Source organism: Plutella xylostella, chromosome 16 (assembly GCF_932276165.1).
Source record: "Plutella xylostella chromosome 16, ilPluXylo3.1, whole genome shotgun sequence".
NCBI classification, from domain to species: Eukaryota; Metazoa; Arthropoda; class Insecta; order Lepidoptera; family Plutellidae; genus Plutella; species Plutella xylostella.
The window spans coordinates 6,579,313-6,596,499 of record NC_063996.1 but is presented as its reverse complement, the minus strand read 5'-3'; the positions used below and the strand labels follow the sequence as shown (position 1 = coordinate 6,596,499).

Genomic DNA, 17,187 nt, shown 5'->3' with positions numbered 1-17,187 from the left:
TTACGTCTCAAAACTACTGTAAAATTGGCACTTCATTTACAAGAACAATACAATTAACGAACCTAGATCATTTACAGACAATCATTATCAAGATATAGAATTTCAGGTTGCTCCGACACTATAATATCAACAATTTTAGAAGTAATGAAGAGGAGAGAAAGTCACCGAGACATATTTATGTAGATAAATTGTTGTTGGCATACTGTCGGATTTAATGAAAACTGTAACTGGTAAAAATGTTTCAATGGTTTTGGACCAGCCAGAGAAAAATTAACTCTTATTTAATTGTGAAACCGCTTCTACAGGCCATTCTTCTGATATCGAACCATGAAGTAAGCATAGTTGTACGGTCATGTGCAGAGAAACCTGACCCCCCCTCACATAGTAACAATGCTTCTGAGAGGGGTCAAAGTTATCTGCCTTATACTGTACAATCAAGGGCAGGTGGCACCCCCACCCATCAGCCGGGTGCGGAGTCCATGATGAGGTTCCCCCGCTGGTCCTTCACCCGCACTCGTCCTGACGCGTACCGTGTCTCCGAGGTGCCGTCGGCGTAGACCAGCTTCACCGTGCCGTCCGGGAACTCACGACGCTGGGGATGATGAGTGGTTGGTTAGAAAGAAACATTTATTTGACACACTGAGACAGACAAATAAATACAGAAAAAGAAACAACAATAAAATAAAGACAATAATACATATTTTATATAGAACAAACAAAGGTTGCTGTTCAGAGTGTCAAAACGGCATCAGCTCAGCATATGCTGTGGACGGTAAGGCCTGGCCCTTTTATGTTGGACTCAGTCAGTTAGTTGGTCTTCTTAACATTACAGCTAGATTTTAAACTAGCTTTAGTCGTCGTGATAGGATTACTAAGATCTACTGAGGCAAGTGTGCTTTCCGAATTAAGACCCACTTAACGTTGTAATATAATTTATCAGACCGCCAGGCAGATTATCATATCATTAGTCACTGACTGCCCAAAATGCGTCGTACTTATATAGGGTGATGCTACACTAAACAAATTCTAACAATATGGATTTTTGTACCGGCGGCACGCAAAAAACTGATCCAAGGTGTCGATTTTTAGCAAATTTATAAAAGTGTCAATATCTCGAAAATTATCGAGTTTTTACTAAGGTCATATTGTGATATTCTGGCCTCTCATGAGCTGACCTATCAGCCCTTTAAGGGATTACGTTGACTTTTGGGACACCCTGTATGTATAAATATATGTGCGATGCGAAATCGCTTTCCTAGGCAGGTATGTAGGTATATTTAATTAGCATTAGGATGTCTACACCTTATAGTTGATACTTTATTATTGTTTTTATTGCGCGAATGTCTGCTATCTTCTAACTGCTAACAGTCAGCACACATTTAACATTAATAAAATAACAAAAACGTGTAAGCACAATAGGCGGCCTTATCGCTAAAAGCGATCTCTTCCAGGCATCTTAGCAACTCACCCTGTGGTCCTTGGCATGCACCTCCACTTGTCCATTACTAAACACCACTCTCTGCTCGCCGCTAGCCGAGACAGTCATGGTGGTGCCGTCAGGGAACCTCCACTCCTCGGTCACGTGAGGGTTCTTGGGGTCGTGGTAGCGGACGCTGCCGTTCGGCAGACGGATCTCCGTGGAACCGTCCTTGTAACGCTTCTCGGTTTGTCCGCTGAAGGGAAGTGGTGGTTATTAATGTTTATTAAATGATTTATAAATGTGTTAGTGTAGGTATGGGGTGGATCGTTGAGGCTGGATTTAAAATGATTGGTCTATAATAAAATAAAGTAGGTACAACTACTGCAATGAACTGCTTTATTGAGTTTTTTTTGTGAGTTTCATTTAAATCTAAACTTAGTATCCATATGCAAGAGACTCCTGGCTAATGTTCTACTGAGTTTTCCTGTAGCTACAAAGGGGCACCCTCCCTTTTTTGCCCCATCTGACTTTACCAGCCTGAATAAATAAAAAAGAAATCTAACACAAATAATCGAGAAACTTACTCTGGAAACTCCAGCACCTCCAGCCCGTCAGGATGCGTGGTGTGAAACGTTTTGGACTCAGAATAATAATATTTAATCCTGCCCTCACTGTAGAAATTCTCTTTCACATCTCCATTATAATACACAAATTTCGTGTACTTCCCATCAGGAGAAATGAACTTGACATTTCCATTCGGAAACTGCAGCTCTCTGGTGCCATCTGGTCGTTTAATCTCAGTTGGATTCAAACTGGTTTTATTTAAACTTGTTTTGCTGATAGTAGGCTCTATAGTTCTTACTTCAGGGCAGGATTTGTTGAAGACAACTGGTGGAAGCCTCTGGTTGGTTGATGAGCGGTTGCTTAGTATAGATACGGGGGATTTAGACCTTGATGTATAGCTGGAAGAGTCTGTCTGGTGGTCTGAAGATCTTTGGTCTCTGCAGCGGTTTGTGAGTATGGAGACTGGAGATTTGGATCTGTTTGATTCAGAGGAAGTTTGCAAGTATGGTGATGTAGATGACCTAGGAGGAGACTTAGTATTCCTCTCGGAATCAGGATAGGATTTGCGCAAAAAGAACCCATTGGAGCCATTTTTTGTCTGACTGTCAGGTTTATCTACAAGGCTGTGTGTTGAGCTGGAATGGCTGATACTAGATTTGCTGCTGTTAGGTGAATTTGATTTAAATCTCTCAACATACATTTTCTCTAAATTGTTCTCAACTTCATTATCATTTGCTTCTTCTTCATATTGCATGCATTCATTATCTTCCAGATTGAGACTGTGATTATTGTATCTTTCATTATTGGCATCATCATCATCATCGGAATAATGTGAGTAAGGTGTATTGTTTATTGTGTTATAGTTTACCATTTCACTAACAGAATCTTTTTGGCTGAAGTATTTAGCATACCTTGAAGTTACTTTTAAATTAGGCACACTTTTAGCTCTTGGTCTCATAGTGTTTTTGTTATCAAGTTGAACTCTTCTGCCTCTGCTTTGTCTCTCAATTTCATATGCTTTGTATTTAATATCTTCATCTTGTTGTACTTCAGTCCTTGATTCTTTAGGTGTAATGGAAGACAATTTCTTGTTGATTTGCTCTAAATACTTTATGTTTGACATGCGCCGAGTCATTTCATTGCTGTGGTTTAATCTCCTGTTTTCTTTTTTGAGTTTCTCTATTTCATCATTCAGGGTTTTCTTTTCCTTTTCCATGATTTTAAGTTGATTGCGAAGCCTTGCTATACTTGATGTGGATTTAGCATCTTTCACTTTAATTTCGTCTTTTAAATCACTTATCTCCCTTTTCAAATTAATAACCTCATCTTTGTCTTTCTTGTTTAGCCTTCCCCTTATTTCTCTTACATATTTGTCATATATTTGCTTCTGTTTACTTAACTTTTCTTTTTCTTCAGCTAGATAATATTCAGATAGTATTTTCTCCTCATTAAACTTTTGTTCAAATGCTGCCTTCTCTTCATAGAATTTTTGTCTTTCTAAATCAACTTCTTCTCTCATTTTTGCCAAGTTTGCATTTTCCTTTCTAAATGTATCAATTTCATCTTCAAGTTCTTTCAGCCTTTCTTTTAATAAATCACTGGTTGCAACTAATTTGGTGTTCATTTCCACAATATTCGCCTTCAATGTGTCATTTTCTGTGACAACATCTTCTTGCCATTTGTCATTACTTTGTGGATGTTTTACTTCTTTTACTGCTAACTTTTTGGTTCCTTCGTTTTTTGGTCTATGGTTCTCTTCTTGAGAGTGGGATTGGTTTGTTTCTTCTACAGTTTTACATGAACAGCAAGTGGACACGGAGGAGCAGGCTTCATGGTCACACTCTGAGCAGTCACTGTTGCATGTTTCTACATCACTTTGGGTTTCCTCAACCACCTTCTTTCTGTGAGGTCCGGGAAAAATATGCAGCAGATTTGGGTTGCTAGCTAAGCATTTCTGAAGTATTAACGGTGTGCTTTCACCAGAACATTCAAGCTGACTTTTTCTGAGAAACTTATTGAAGAATGAGCTTTCAATGTTGAAACTTTCACTGGTTACTTTATTTTCAAGTAGGTCAAACATATTTTGTTCAGCTGCTTCTTTTTGTACTCTAAGTGTGTTTAGTTGGTCATCGCAGCTCATATCAGAAGCTATGCTTTTAGCCGGGGACGTAAAGTTTTTGTAATAATCACTTTGTTTCAGCTGCCTCAAGAATTCATCCTGTTCTTTTGTTAGTATGGCAGCCCATGTTTTACCCCTATTTGTTTTAAGAGGATGGTCACCTGTTGGTAATTTTATGATTGGATTGTTTTGATTGTGAACCTCACAACTACTTGAGTTTGTTGTTTCACTGGACGGACCTGTTGATTTGTTTTCAATATTTATATTTTTTTGGTTAATCTTCATGGCATCCATTTTGTTATCCAGTGGAATAACTTTGTTATGTAATTTAGCTTTTTCAGTGTAAAGTTTGCTGTTTGGAGGTATTAATTCTTGAGATTGTTCAGTGTCCTTTTGCACTATAGTTTTAGGAACTGGTGTCTTTTTTGGATTACTTTTACTTTTATTACTTTGTGTGTTGGATACATAACCCGAACTCTTCTTCCTCCAAGGAAGTGCTTGTGTGTTTTGTATTACTAAATCATTCTTTCTTAACCCGAAGCGGGCCATACCCTCACCTCTTCTAAGAAAGGGTCTCTTATTAGGAACACTAACATTTTCATTTCTCTGAACATCACCCTCCCGAAGTTTTTCCAACAGCATTGTTTCAAAATCTTTCCTCGGAGACAGTATCTGCACCTCATCAAGTCCAATGTGCTTTTTCAATTCAGATTTTTCTATTACATTATTATTGTTATGATTCTTCGATACTGCACTAATTAACTCAACCTTTGATGTGACTTGACTCCGGGTGGATGTTGGTGAAGTGACAATAAACTCAGATTCTCGAGACAAATTCAGGACTGACACGCCTTCTATCAAATCCTGGTCTTTTATTTTCGCTGATACATCATGAGGAGATCGCGGGGTGGAATCATTGGCGGTGCCGTGAGTGGACTGCAGTAAAGTTTGGAATGTGTTGTAGCTGGTGCTGTTGGTGAAGTGGCTGACGACCTCCGTGAGTCCAGGGGACGAGCCCGGGGACTCCTGGTACTGGAGGCGGTGCTTCAGCAGCTTCTCGCGCTGCAATAACTGCATCTGATGCAGAAGCTGCAGTCTTTCCAGTAATTGAGGAGAAAAAGATGCGTCACTGTCCGTTACTGAGTGGTCCATTGTGTATATATTTGATTTGTTAGTAAGCAGCACTTGCACTGGTATAACCCGTATAACTTTTAAATCATTTATGAAAATAAAAACTCAAAACAAAACTTTACAACAAGCACAACGAAACGATTCCCGCATTTTAAATTTTTTGACAGATTTCAGTCCAGTGTTGCCATAGGTTAAGTTGGTACTGTTGGTAGCACTGCTTCATTCGTGACTCAAAAGTTGTTCTGTGTTCAACTGCTCAGAATAATAATAGCAGGTCTGAAAAAAGTTGTTGCGTGGTTTTGACGGAAAATGTGTTCTTCTCAATATCTATAGTTAGTTCCATTTACGAAAGGATTTACCAGTCAGATTAGGGTCAGTGGCTGAACTAGGGTGCGCCAAACGAAAGGGTGCCACTTTTCTAACTGAGATTCATCCCATCCGAGTCCACGTTACCATTGTCCTACTCAGAATAATAACGCCGTTACAATTTTTATAACTTTGGTTGATGTTCATATACAATCCATAAAAAAAACAAGAAAAAAAGCGCGGGAACCATTGAAAAGACCAGGCGGGATTTTCGAAAAATTTATTAATAATATTCATTAAAACTACTGCAAATACGTAAATTACTAATAAAAACCAATAAAAAGTTTGTTGCATACATCATAAATTAAAAAATAGCAATGGGGAAGGTGAGAACAAGAAAAAAAAGGAAGAAGGATGATGAGGGTGATAAGTCCGACGTAGAAACGACGTCGTCCGAATCTGAGGTTGAAGTTTTAGATATTTCAAAACCTTATTTAGTAACAGATTACAAGAGGCGTTACCCAGAGGATTCCGGAGCTGCAGAGTTTGTTGTTTTCGTAGAGTCCTCCAATGCGGAGATGCCCATTGGAACAAGAGACCTTATGTCCATATCGAGTTGCATTAAACGATTCAACAAAGGTGTAAAATACCTGAGATCAATGAACAAATTTAAAATTGCAATATATTTTGAAAAGGCCAGCCTTGCAAATGCCTTTTTGAACAACTCCACGTTCCTAAAGGATTATCAATTTAAGGCTAATATACCAGCACAAAGCACAGAAATTACTGGTATTATTAAAAATGTGCCTACCAATCTGACAAACAAAAAAATCTTCACCATGCTGTCTAGTTACAAGAAGATCATATCGGTAAGGAGATTTACAAAGAGGACAAAGATTGACAACAATTTTATTCTACAGCCCCTGCAGACTGTAGCCATCACCTTCGCGACGTCAGTACTTCCAGACTACGTCGACTTGGACGGCTGGCGGCATGATATTACAACGTATGTTCCTCCAGTCAAGCAATGTTTCCGGTGTCTCAGGTATGGCCATTTAGCTAAGTTTTGTAAGAACTCGGAACGCTGCTCCATCTGTAAAGAAGAGCACTCTTTTAAAGTATGCACAACCCCTATTGAAAAGGCAAAATGCTTCCACTGCGATGGCAATCATGTCAGTATCTCAGCCCAGTGTCCAATTAAACAGAAAAAAATCCAAGAAAACAGACAGAAAGTTAAGCCACCATCATTTGCTGACATATTCAACCATGAAAGTTTCCCCCCACTTGGTCCAAAGAAGCCTCTTGATCTTCTATCTTTATTGAAAAGTAATGACAAGGCACTAAACCTTTTAGTGCAAAGCATCATAAAAATGATAACATTAAATAAGACCCAAGATACCCCAATATCTTCTAAAAATGTGTTAGAAGTATTGAATGATATTTGCAACCCCAGTGACATAAAAAAAAATAGTTCCAATTCACAAACAAATTAAAAATTGTACAGTGGAATGCTCAAAGTTTGCTATGTAATCGACATATTTTTGTAAATTTTTTGTATGATAATAATATTGATATAGCTTTAGTTTGCGAAACATGGCTTAAGCCTACACAACGCTTAAATATTAAAGGATACTCCATAGAACGCAATGATTGTGGTAATAAGCATAATGGTGTTGCCATAGTCATTCGCAGTAGTATAAAATATAATAGATTAAATACATATTATGATGACTCACTCCAAAATATAACGATTAAAATAATATATAATAATACCTCTCTCACCTTAGTTAGTATGTATATACCAACAAATTGCACGCCATCTTTTAAAAAAAATAAGTTAGTAAATTTAATTGATTCCTTACCTAAACCATGTTTTGTATCAGGCGATTTTAATGCTCATCACACCATTTGGGGCTGTCAATCCGTCAGTGCTCGTGGAAGAGATGTCCTGGACTCTATAAATGATTGCAATTTAGTTTTATTAAATGACACTTCACCAACCACAGTAGGAACAAACATTTGGAGACCAAACGGTTTAGATTTGACAATAGTTAGTCCTTCTATAGCTCTTAATTGTAACTGGACAGTTCATGATGATCCCCTGGGAAGTTATCATCTACCCACAATAACAGATATTCTATATAATACAGTTAGTGATTCATCTTTAAACAACTTTACTTCTCAAGATAACATAACAGAACTAAAAAGACCAAACTTACGTCTAATAAATTGGGCAAATTACTCAAAGCTAGCCAATGATTTAATTAAAGAATTTAATGTTAATTGTTCCGATCCTTTACAGTCGTACTATGACTTTTGTACCATTTTAAATAAAGTGGTAGATCTATCTATGTTTAGAACTAAATCCCATAATGTAAATAATAATAGTAAGCCAGCAGGAAACCATCCTAAATATCGATATTCTCCTCTTCCATGGTGGAATGAAAAGTGCGCTATGGCTGTGCAAAAAAGTAAAGAAGCATTTATTGCATTCAAACAGGATCCTAGTGAATCAAATTATATTAATTTTAAAAAGTTTCAGGCTGAGAAAAAACTAATTATTAAGTTAGAGAGAACAGATAGTTGGAATAAATACTGTTCAGACTTAAATAGATCAACTCCTATTTCAAAGATCTGGCAATCTATGCGTAAATTTAATAAATCTTACAGTAAAAATACCAAACTCCATAACAATAGTGAATCATCTTGGATTAATAACTTCTTAAGAAAATATACACCTGATTTTGTTTCACAACCACTACATTTAAATAATACCTCAATTAACCCCACCAATAGTTACATTAATAATCCTTTTACTATAGATGAATTAAAAGCAGCAATTAAATCACGTAGAGACACCACCTTTGGCTTAGATTGCATTTCATACAAAATGTTACAGAATATTAATACAGATAGTCTACACAAATTTTTACACATTTTAAATTTACTTTGGGATAAATCAATAATTCCTAAAGAATGGAAGCAAGATTGCTTGGTTCCAGTTCTTAAAGCAGAAAAAGACCCAAATGATGCAGATTCTTACCGACCAATAGCTTTAACATCCTGTTCAGGCAAACTCTTTGAGCAACTAATAAAACAGCGTCTTGAGTTTTATATTGAAAGTAATCATATCCTTCCAAGAAATCAATTTGGGTTTCGTCGTGGTCGATCAGCAAGAGAAAGTATAGGTCATCTCTTCCATGATATTAACACTGCCATTAACAGTAATAAACATCTTATATGTATCTTTTTTGATATTGTAGGCGCATTTAATAACATTAACCATTCAGTTTTATGTACAACTCTTTCTTCTTTGGGAATACCTGAAAAATGCGTAAGGTGGATTCATGAATTCATTAGTGGAAGGGAAGTTTATGTAAAAATTAGCTCTAATTCAATTTTTGGACCCAGATTATCTACTAAAGGCGTTTGTCAAGGTGGTATTTTGAGTCCTCTTTTGTATATACTTTATATCCATAGGCTAAATGAAATGTTAGGATCAGAAGTAAACAATTTACAGTTTGCTGATGATTTGGCTATTTATTGCAGTGGTGATAACATCTCAGACACAAGTAAAAAACTAAATTTAGCTTTAAAAAAACTTCATAGTTACTTTCAATATTTAAATCTAGAAGTTAGTCCTACTAAAAGTAAAATAGTTGTATTCTCAAAGAAAAAAGTTTCAACAGTTAAGATACAGTATAATGATAATTTGATACCAATTCATCCATATGCAAAATTTCTGGGAGTAATATTTACTCATAACCTGTCTTGGTATAAATATGTCGATTGCATAGCAGAGCGAGCTCTACGTTCTACAAATATTTTGAGATCTTTGGTTGGCACTCAGTGGGGTGCCGATTCCAAGATTCTTTTAACTTTATATAAAGCCCTAGTTCGAAGTCACTTTGACTATAGTTTTTTCTGTTACTGCATAGATTCAAAATTAGTAAATAAACTTGAAAAGATTCAAAATATTAATTTAAGATTAATTTTGGGTGCCTTTAAATCAACTCCTATTAACTCAATGCAAATTGAGTGTAACTTGTGTCCATTAAATATCAGATTTAGTAATTTAAAATACAATTTTATTCTAAGATTGTTGTCTGAAACTGACAATCTTCTTCTTTCCAAACTATTGAAGTATAATTCTTATCATTTCCTATGTCATAACATCCATCAAATTTTAACATTTAAGAGTGAATATAATATTCACAATAGTACCACTTTGCCCTGCTATGGGGGAACATATGGAAGCAAATTTTGTAGCCTTAATATTGAAATAGATAGGACACTGACTGACAAATATGCCGTTTACAATAGATTGGATGAATACAGAGACTTTAAGCAAATTTATACAGATGGCTCTAAATGTAACGATAATGTCTCTATGGCATATTATGTTCCTGCTTATAAATTGGGTCATGGCTTAAGATTACCTTCTAATGCAAGCATATATACAGCAGAAGCTCAGGGCATTTATGCAGCCTTAGAATACATAGAAGCAACTAACCTTAATTTCAAGAAATGGTTGATCATTTCGGACAGCATGAGTGTATTAATGGCTTTATCAAATCCTTCTTATAGTAGTGGCACAAATTACATCATATACAACATCAGGCAGATTTATAGCAGGCTTTGGCTCAATCAAGACAGAGAAATCCGCTTTATTTGGACACCTTCACACATTGACGTTTCGGGTAATGACCTCGCCGATAAACTTGCCAGCTCCATAGTAAAAAATCCCAATATCCAACAAATACCTATTAAAAATATTAAGTTGCCAGGTTCAGACTGCAAAGTTTTAATCAAGAATATTATAAAAGACCAATGGATGACTCATTGGCATGAAACAATCCAAAGTAAAGGAAAATGGTATAGCTCTATCAACTCCGACATTACTCAACCCTGGTTCATCAAAGGAAAATTTATAAACAGAAACTTTTATTCAACTATTTGTCGTTTTAGACTTGGACATGGCAGATTCAATGAACACCTTTTTAGATTAAAAATGATACCTTCCCCAAATTGCACATACTGTAATAACGATATAATTCAATCCCTGGATCATATATTTTTTGATTGCTCTGCATTTAATCTACAAAGGATTATTCTTATTGACAATTTACTGGATTTATACAAAGAAGCCCTGGATGTCCCGCGCTCTATTCAGGATCTTCTCAAGAATACGGATACATTCTACCCCATTTATGAGTATATCAAGAATACTATTGAAGTTATTTGAAAAAATAACAAATACCGGAAAATACACAGTACCCTGATATAACGATACATAACGATAGACAAGGCTATAAGCCTCGACAATATAATACTAAAGACTTGGTTTCGACCTTATATTTACAAGAAAATTTGAAGATTACAACGAAAGACAAGGCCTTTGGCCTCGAACAAAATCACATAGAAGACAAAATTAAATAAGACCAGGCGGTATGGGATGATGCCCTTAGCCTTTTCCGTGAAAAGGAAAAAAAATAACCAAAAAAAAAAAAAAAAAAAAAAACAAGGAACGCTTTTATTATTCTCAGCTTTAGTTTCCTTCCTTGTTCATTGTTAGTGATTGTTCGTTTTTCTAGTAAATAAAGGTGACTGAACTTTTTTATATTGATTTTTTATTCCGAACTGAGATTCCGAAATACCTACTTACTTTATTGTACGGTACACTTCACTTTAAAAGTTATATCCATCCATTGACATATAGGTACATATGTATCCATCTTATATCCCATTCCACACGGGGAAAGACATCTGACAGCACCCTTATTACATCTCAATTAGCATGGAAGTAATAAGTACCTACGTACAACCGAATAAGGGTAGTTTTTGTTTGTATCAGATGTCTTTCCCCGTGGAATGGGATATAGTAGGTAAAGGCGTATACGCCAGTATAAGTCTATGGTGTACTTACAAATAGTAATCGTGTAGAGTGCGACAAACTTATCTGTTCCGGTGACAGTTCACTAAATTGGTCCATATCTCATTATTTACTAATAAATTATATATTGATATAGATTAGATGAGTTTATTAAAACCGCAAGGGTAAATTACCATTACGGGAAAACTTAACATCTTAAAGAATTAAGAAATATTAGACATTTACGTGAGCTCTCGCCGGAACAGATAACTTTGTGGCACTGTAAACTGCTGGTGTTCCATATTTGATAAATAAATAAATGAAGTAAATAAACAATAGCATTGCCATTACCCGCCCGCTTGCGTCATCGACGAGGCCTAACATACATACATAGGTATAGCTGCGACGATTTTATTTATAAGGATATAGGGATATAAAATCTGATATAGGATAACATAATAATATGCTTATGTATAAGTTTTTATTTTTAGTTAAGTAGGTACCTACTACCTACCTATAGGTGAGTAAGGCCGTAAATAATTATACAGAAACCCTTGGACTATAGAGCTTCCACTATGTTATTGTATTTTTGACGTCTCCTTATGTTTTGTAAGTAAAGTTGATTTTTTCCTTTGCAGTCGTCAAATTTGTATGCGATTTCGAATGTCTAAAAACCAATAATAGGTATAATGGACAGAGTTAGCTCCACGAACATTTTCACATGGTTTATCAACTTAATTTTCGAGTAAGTACTTCACAAAAAAGTTCGTCGAGCTTTAAGTACGCGTACCTACATAGTGATACGTCTATCTGGCCCTTAACATTCAACTTCAGCATATTCACTGTACTCTTGGTAATAATGTATCTTTACTTCTTCTAAGTTACTTGATGCAATCATTCTTGTGATACCCTTCCTCTTCTCTTGGATGTCCTGATCTTCTTTTTCACCATAGTACGGGCGGTGTTTCGGCAGTAGCTGAATCACAGCGAGATACCCCGGAACAAACGATGTGTCGCTCAGCAAGATATTGAACACCGACAAAGAGAACATAGTAGATGCACCCATCTCTTCTAAGACGTTCGACAATGCCGTACTGAAGGGCGCATATACTGAGGGGAAGCGAGCCACCACTTCGGCTTTCAGTTTGTCCAGGCATCTCTTTCCGAACTCTGACACACAAAGGTCGCCAATTCTTTCCCATTGGGCATTAGTATCACAACTCACTCGTTGGCGGCTAGTGTACGTCACATCTCCCTCGTCAGCCGGCTTGTCGCACGACGACACTTCAAACGATGGTCTGACTGACGAAAAGCACTCGAGAAAATGAACAGACATCTCCCATTTACTCAATAGAACATAGTTTTCAGCAACCGGCAGGTGTTCTTTTAGTTTCAAATAAATGTTATAGAAAAGTTTTACTGGTATTATTATGCCTTTTTTCAGACCATTTTCTTGCACTTTGTATGAAATCGCCTTCAATATGGCGAGGACATAGTTTCTCACTGTGAAATGTTTGTTGTGAATCTCAGTCCATCTTCTGAATCCGTGGTTCATTATTGGAACCAAAATAGTGTTGAAGCGTTCCATCTGAATTTCTTCGGTTTTAGCACATGTAAGGTATGCGGATATAACTTTCTGCAAGTCAGTGTATTTTGTATAGAGTTTATTTTTACCGAGAACTTCATCAATGTTTTCTAACAGAATACCCTTCACAAAATCTGGATCGATTGTATCCATGAGATCGAACGTAGACTCTTCCAGGGCCTTGATCAGTTCTCCAAAATCTGCCTTGCCCGGCAGAGATTTTAAAAACTTGTAACTTTTAATACAGTATCTCACTTTTATTACATCCGGAACGTTGTCCAAATCGCCAAGCAAATTGTAAATATTCTTGTTCTCATCTTCTGACAGGTTGTCTATAAAGACTTCCAATAACTGCCAGAGACCTTCAATTTTAGCTTCACTTTTTTCCTTGCTCAACAGCTTGTGCGTCAGTACAAATATAACACATCTAATCGATGCATTTTTGGTGGACTTCCAAATGTTGGAGAAGAGTTCTCTTATCTCGTTTAACTTTAACTTTTTGAAGGCCAGGCGTATCCCGTGCTTCTGAATGGATACGGGAGCTTGGATGAGTTTGGGGATGTGGTCGCGGCTGCGCGCCGAGCTGATGTTGTAGAAGACGGCGTTGAGCGACGGCAGAGCGTACTGCAAGAAGTCTCCCTTCGCGTACAGAAGTACCACATCCGGAGATATCTGTGGCCGAGCGATGTGCATGCTCATAGCTATATTCTTCTGTAGGCTGAGCCACTGCTTATCAGTTTCGCTCCAGTTTATTTTCAGATTTTCCGGAGCGTAGCTTTTCACTAGACTTATGAAATCGTCTTGCGGCAGCAACATGCATAAACCACGCGTGACTGCCTTGTGTCCCACTGGGGTGGCCTCTGTCAGCTTGTTGCGATAGGCCGCTGCCCATTCGTTGGCCAGAGAGTCTGAAAAATAGACTTTTAACTTTCTGAGTATACGAGTCATGGTGATGTTATCGTCATAGCGCAGCGCGTTTACTACTGTTGCATATCGATTTAACAACTCAGGGTCGTGTTTAAGTGCATTTATGCAGGCTCCCTCGGTAGGCGACAGCAGTAACGATTCTTCGAAAAGGTGTCTCCGTAAAGTCTTCTTTTCGGAGAAGATATTTGTCAGGGTTACAAGAGAATAACCCCTCTTGGTTTGTTCTTTTTCAAGTTTAATCAAGGCTTTGATTTTGTTCAGAAGTAACGGATACTCTGGAAGGCTTTTTTTCCAATCAACCAGTAAATCAATGAGTTCCGAAATATGAGTCACAGTCCCACTGAATCCATCGTGATCATCAATGTCCTGTTTATTAATTTTCTTTTCTATGAAATTATAGAGATATTTGAACAGGTCTTCCTTTTCTTCGTCATTTAATTTGCCAATGCTTTTCTTGAAGGTGGTAAACTCAAATTTGGTTTCAATGATATCGGGTATCTGTTGTTTGCGCAATATTTTGTAGAGAATGATGGCTTGGATGCATTCTTGGACGTTGTTTTCGGACTCGACGTAGACGTCCATGCTGTGGAACAGCTCGTCGAGCAGCCGCCAGCACTGGGCGTCGTAGCGGTGCGCGTCCGTCGCGGAGAGCACCTGGTTCACGAACTGAACCTTGAACTTGAATGGCTCGTTGATGTGCCTGTCGTGGTAGTACTGCAGCACCGTTTGTATGTGCTTCATGTTTTCTCCAGCACAACGCAATAGGACCGCCATTATTGCCAATCTCTCGTGAGGCAAAGATTCTGTTCGAATCAACTTTTTTAGTTCTGGCAAAGCCACGTAGAAAGGTGCATGCACATACCACTGGTACACGGATTTAGAAGAAGCTTTTGCAAATGAGGCTGATTTATACGCCATCGCCACCGTGGGCGAACACGGCACATAAATATTCCTCATTGCGTCAGCCACACCTACCCGAGAACCTCCCGTTTCATCATCATTTTCTTTCTTATCAATGAAGACTTTCTTCAGGAATTCGAATTTGCCTTCTTTGGGCATCAGTTTAATGTATTCTTTACTGTTCTCGTAGCGGAACCACGAACCATTTTTCATCTTATCATTTTTAAATTGCTCTAGCAAAAACTCTTTAATTTTATCTTTACCATAGTATTTCACAAAAGTAGGGACGTGAATGGAAGTGGCATACATTTCAAAGTTTTGAGTAATTCGTTGTGGACACTTTTTCATAATAATTTCAGTATACTTTGGTCCGAACTTTGGCATACGACGGCTATACTCATCACCTGTTTCTACAATATCCAAATATTGTTCTGTATTTGTGTTCATTAAACACATTACACTCTTAATGTACTCGTTTTTTTTGTAGTAGTTATGATGCTTCTTGACAAAGAGTACAAGCACATTTATTGATCTTTCGCAAAGTCGCTTAAACAGGTCTATTTCCAACACATTACAATAATTCTCCACGGCTTTATCAATGAAATCCGGAGAACAGTTTGGTAGCCATTTTACTGCACTTTTTAGAGCAGTAGATTTATAGTAATTGTAGAATTCTTGGGCTCTTGCTTCCTCTTTTAAGTTCAATCTAATGAAGAGCAGAAATTTCGAGACAGCTTTAGCCATCATGAGTGGGAACAGAGTTTCATTGAGGTACTGTGGGTTGACAATGTGAGCATACTGTTGTTCGGTAACCAGCCAAGTGCTCTTCTTGATGGCTCGAGAGACATATAGCATGTCTTCACATTGTAGTGTCTCCAGGATGTACTCAACATTTGTACTGCTGCTGGCAACAGCTATTTTGAACAGTCTGTCTACATCAGACTTTTCCTCAAGGGTTTTAATGCGTTCAAACGAAAGTTTGCTTTTGATTGCGTCATTAACAAATTTGTTAAAATGCTTATGTCTTTTCCCTAAAGTCTCACCTTCTAACACAAGTGGCGCAGTGATGGGTACCTGGAACCAAAAAATATTTGGTCTTTAAGAATATATGTTTGTACTACAAATAAAATAAGAAGGTACATAATAATGAATATGAACTAATACGATGGTTGGTGTTCATTAACCAATTCACAGATTAGAGAGCTTTTGTACTATCTAGCTCCTTACAGTATGAAAATATATGTATAGTAGATCTTAAACAATCTTAAAAACTCATTTCAAAATTAACATGCAATCACTCATTTAGCTGCAAATTTATTTTTATCTATGCACAGTCAGTATTTTGGAAAAAAAAATTATTAGTTAGCAAGGCCCTTCTGTAAGTTTACAGTAATGATTAAATAAACAAAGATCTAAGTTATCTACTTTTCAAAGTTTGATTTCTTTATCAGTATAACTAAGATAATATTATATTGCATTTAAATAATATATTGCATGACAACAGAGACAAAGACATTTTTATTAATAGCATATCATCTATTTCCAATGAGCTGGTTTCTGATTACTTTGGTTCTCATAAACCTTATAGATTAATTTAGTTTGATTTCTTTCTAAGTCTTTGTTTTTTGTTTTATAATTTAATTCTCTCTATTTGTATTCAAGTTATCTGTACCTCTATTTGCGATTAGATAAGTCTAATTATAGCTTTAGTAAACCCTCCCTATTCTACCTATTAATCTACCTAGAGGTGGAAACTTGGGCAACATAAGTTACTCTTTAAATGTTATCTACCTACATAATAAATAAGTTAAGTTTTTCTAACATTGTAAAATAAAATAAAATAAATTTTCTCAGCAGTAATTAAATTATTGAGGTAGGTATGTACTTACTTACCTACTTAAACATAAAAATTAGTTGCATTTACAATATCATAACAATCAATTCTTGACTAGACTAGACATCAAAGTTGTGCCATTCTTATAACTTCAAACTTGATCAACATCAACGAAATAGAAAGTTGCTTACCTTCCTACGCTTATTTGGAGGAGGAGAGGTGATTCCCTCTTCACTCGGATTGGGAACACTCGGTAGAGACATGTTTGAGAAAAGTTTCAGATGTGCTCCGAGAAGGCTCCAACACTATAATAATAATAATATTATCTGGTATGCTCTCTGTCCGGAGGAGCCATTTCTGCCAGAATTGACTCTGAAGTCACTGGGAGTGACTCACTTCAGATCAAACCGCCGTTTTTTGATATCACACTCACAAAATTCGCAAGTTTTACTTGATAAAACTTTATCAAACAAAACAAGGAAATAACTTCAAGCAGTACCGGCAGTCAAGGTCACTGTCACTGAGCAAA

At 36.8% G+C, this 17,187-nt stretch overlaps 1 protein-coding gene and 1 long non-coding RNA gene across 3 annotated transcripts; both read right to left on the bottom strand.

Annotated features, from left to right (window-relative positions):
• Nucleotides 1-324: 324 nt before the first annotated feature.
• LOC105387974 (centromere protein J) lies at nucleotides 325-17,146 on the bottom strand. Of its 2 annotated transcripts, XM_038118327.2 has the most exons (5): nucleotides 16,850-17,146; nucleotides 15,868-15,898; nucleotides 2,005-5,510; nucleotides 1,469-1,673; nucleotides 325-592 (listed from the first exon to the last, which is right to left on the bottom strand). In XM_038118327.2, exons 3-5 carry the CDS (start codon nucleotides 5,253-5,255, stop codon nucleotides 461-463), a joined length of 3,588 nt encoding a protein of 1,195 aa, XP_037974255.2. In that variant the 5' UTR covers nucleotides 5,256-5,510; nucleotides 15,868-15,898; nucleotides 16,850-17,146; the 3' UTR covers nucleotides 325-460. The 2 variants fall into 2 exon arrangements, with proteins under 2 accessions (XP_037974255.2, XP_011557078.3); XM_011558776.3 differs by lacking the exons at nucleotides 325-592; nucleotides 1,469-1,673; nucleotides 2,005-5,510 and having other exon boundaries at nucleotides 11,700-15,898; nucleotides 16,850-17,112.
• Nucleotides 5,805-10,474, bottom strand: LOC119692736. The gene is made up of 4 exons (XR_007267198.1): nucleotides 10,054-10,474; nucleotides 8,584-8,863; nucleotides 7,403-7,495; nucleotides 5,805-6,633 (listed from the first exon to the last, which is right to left on the bottom strand). It is a non-coding gene; the product is annotated as an uncharacterized LOC119692736 (long non-coding RNA).
• Nucleotides 17,147-17,187: the final 41 nt, after the last annotated feature.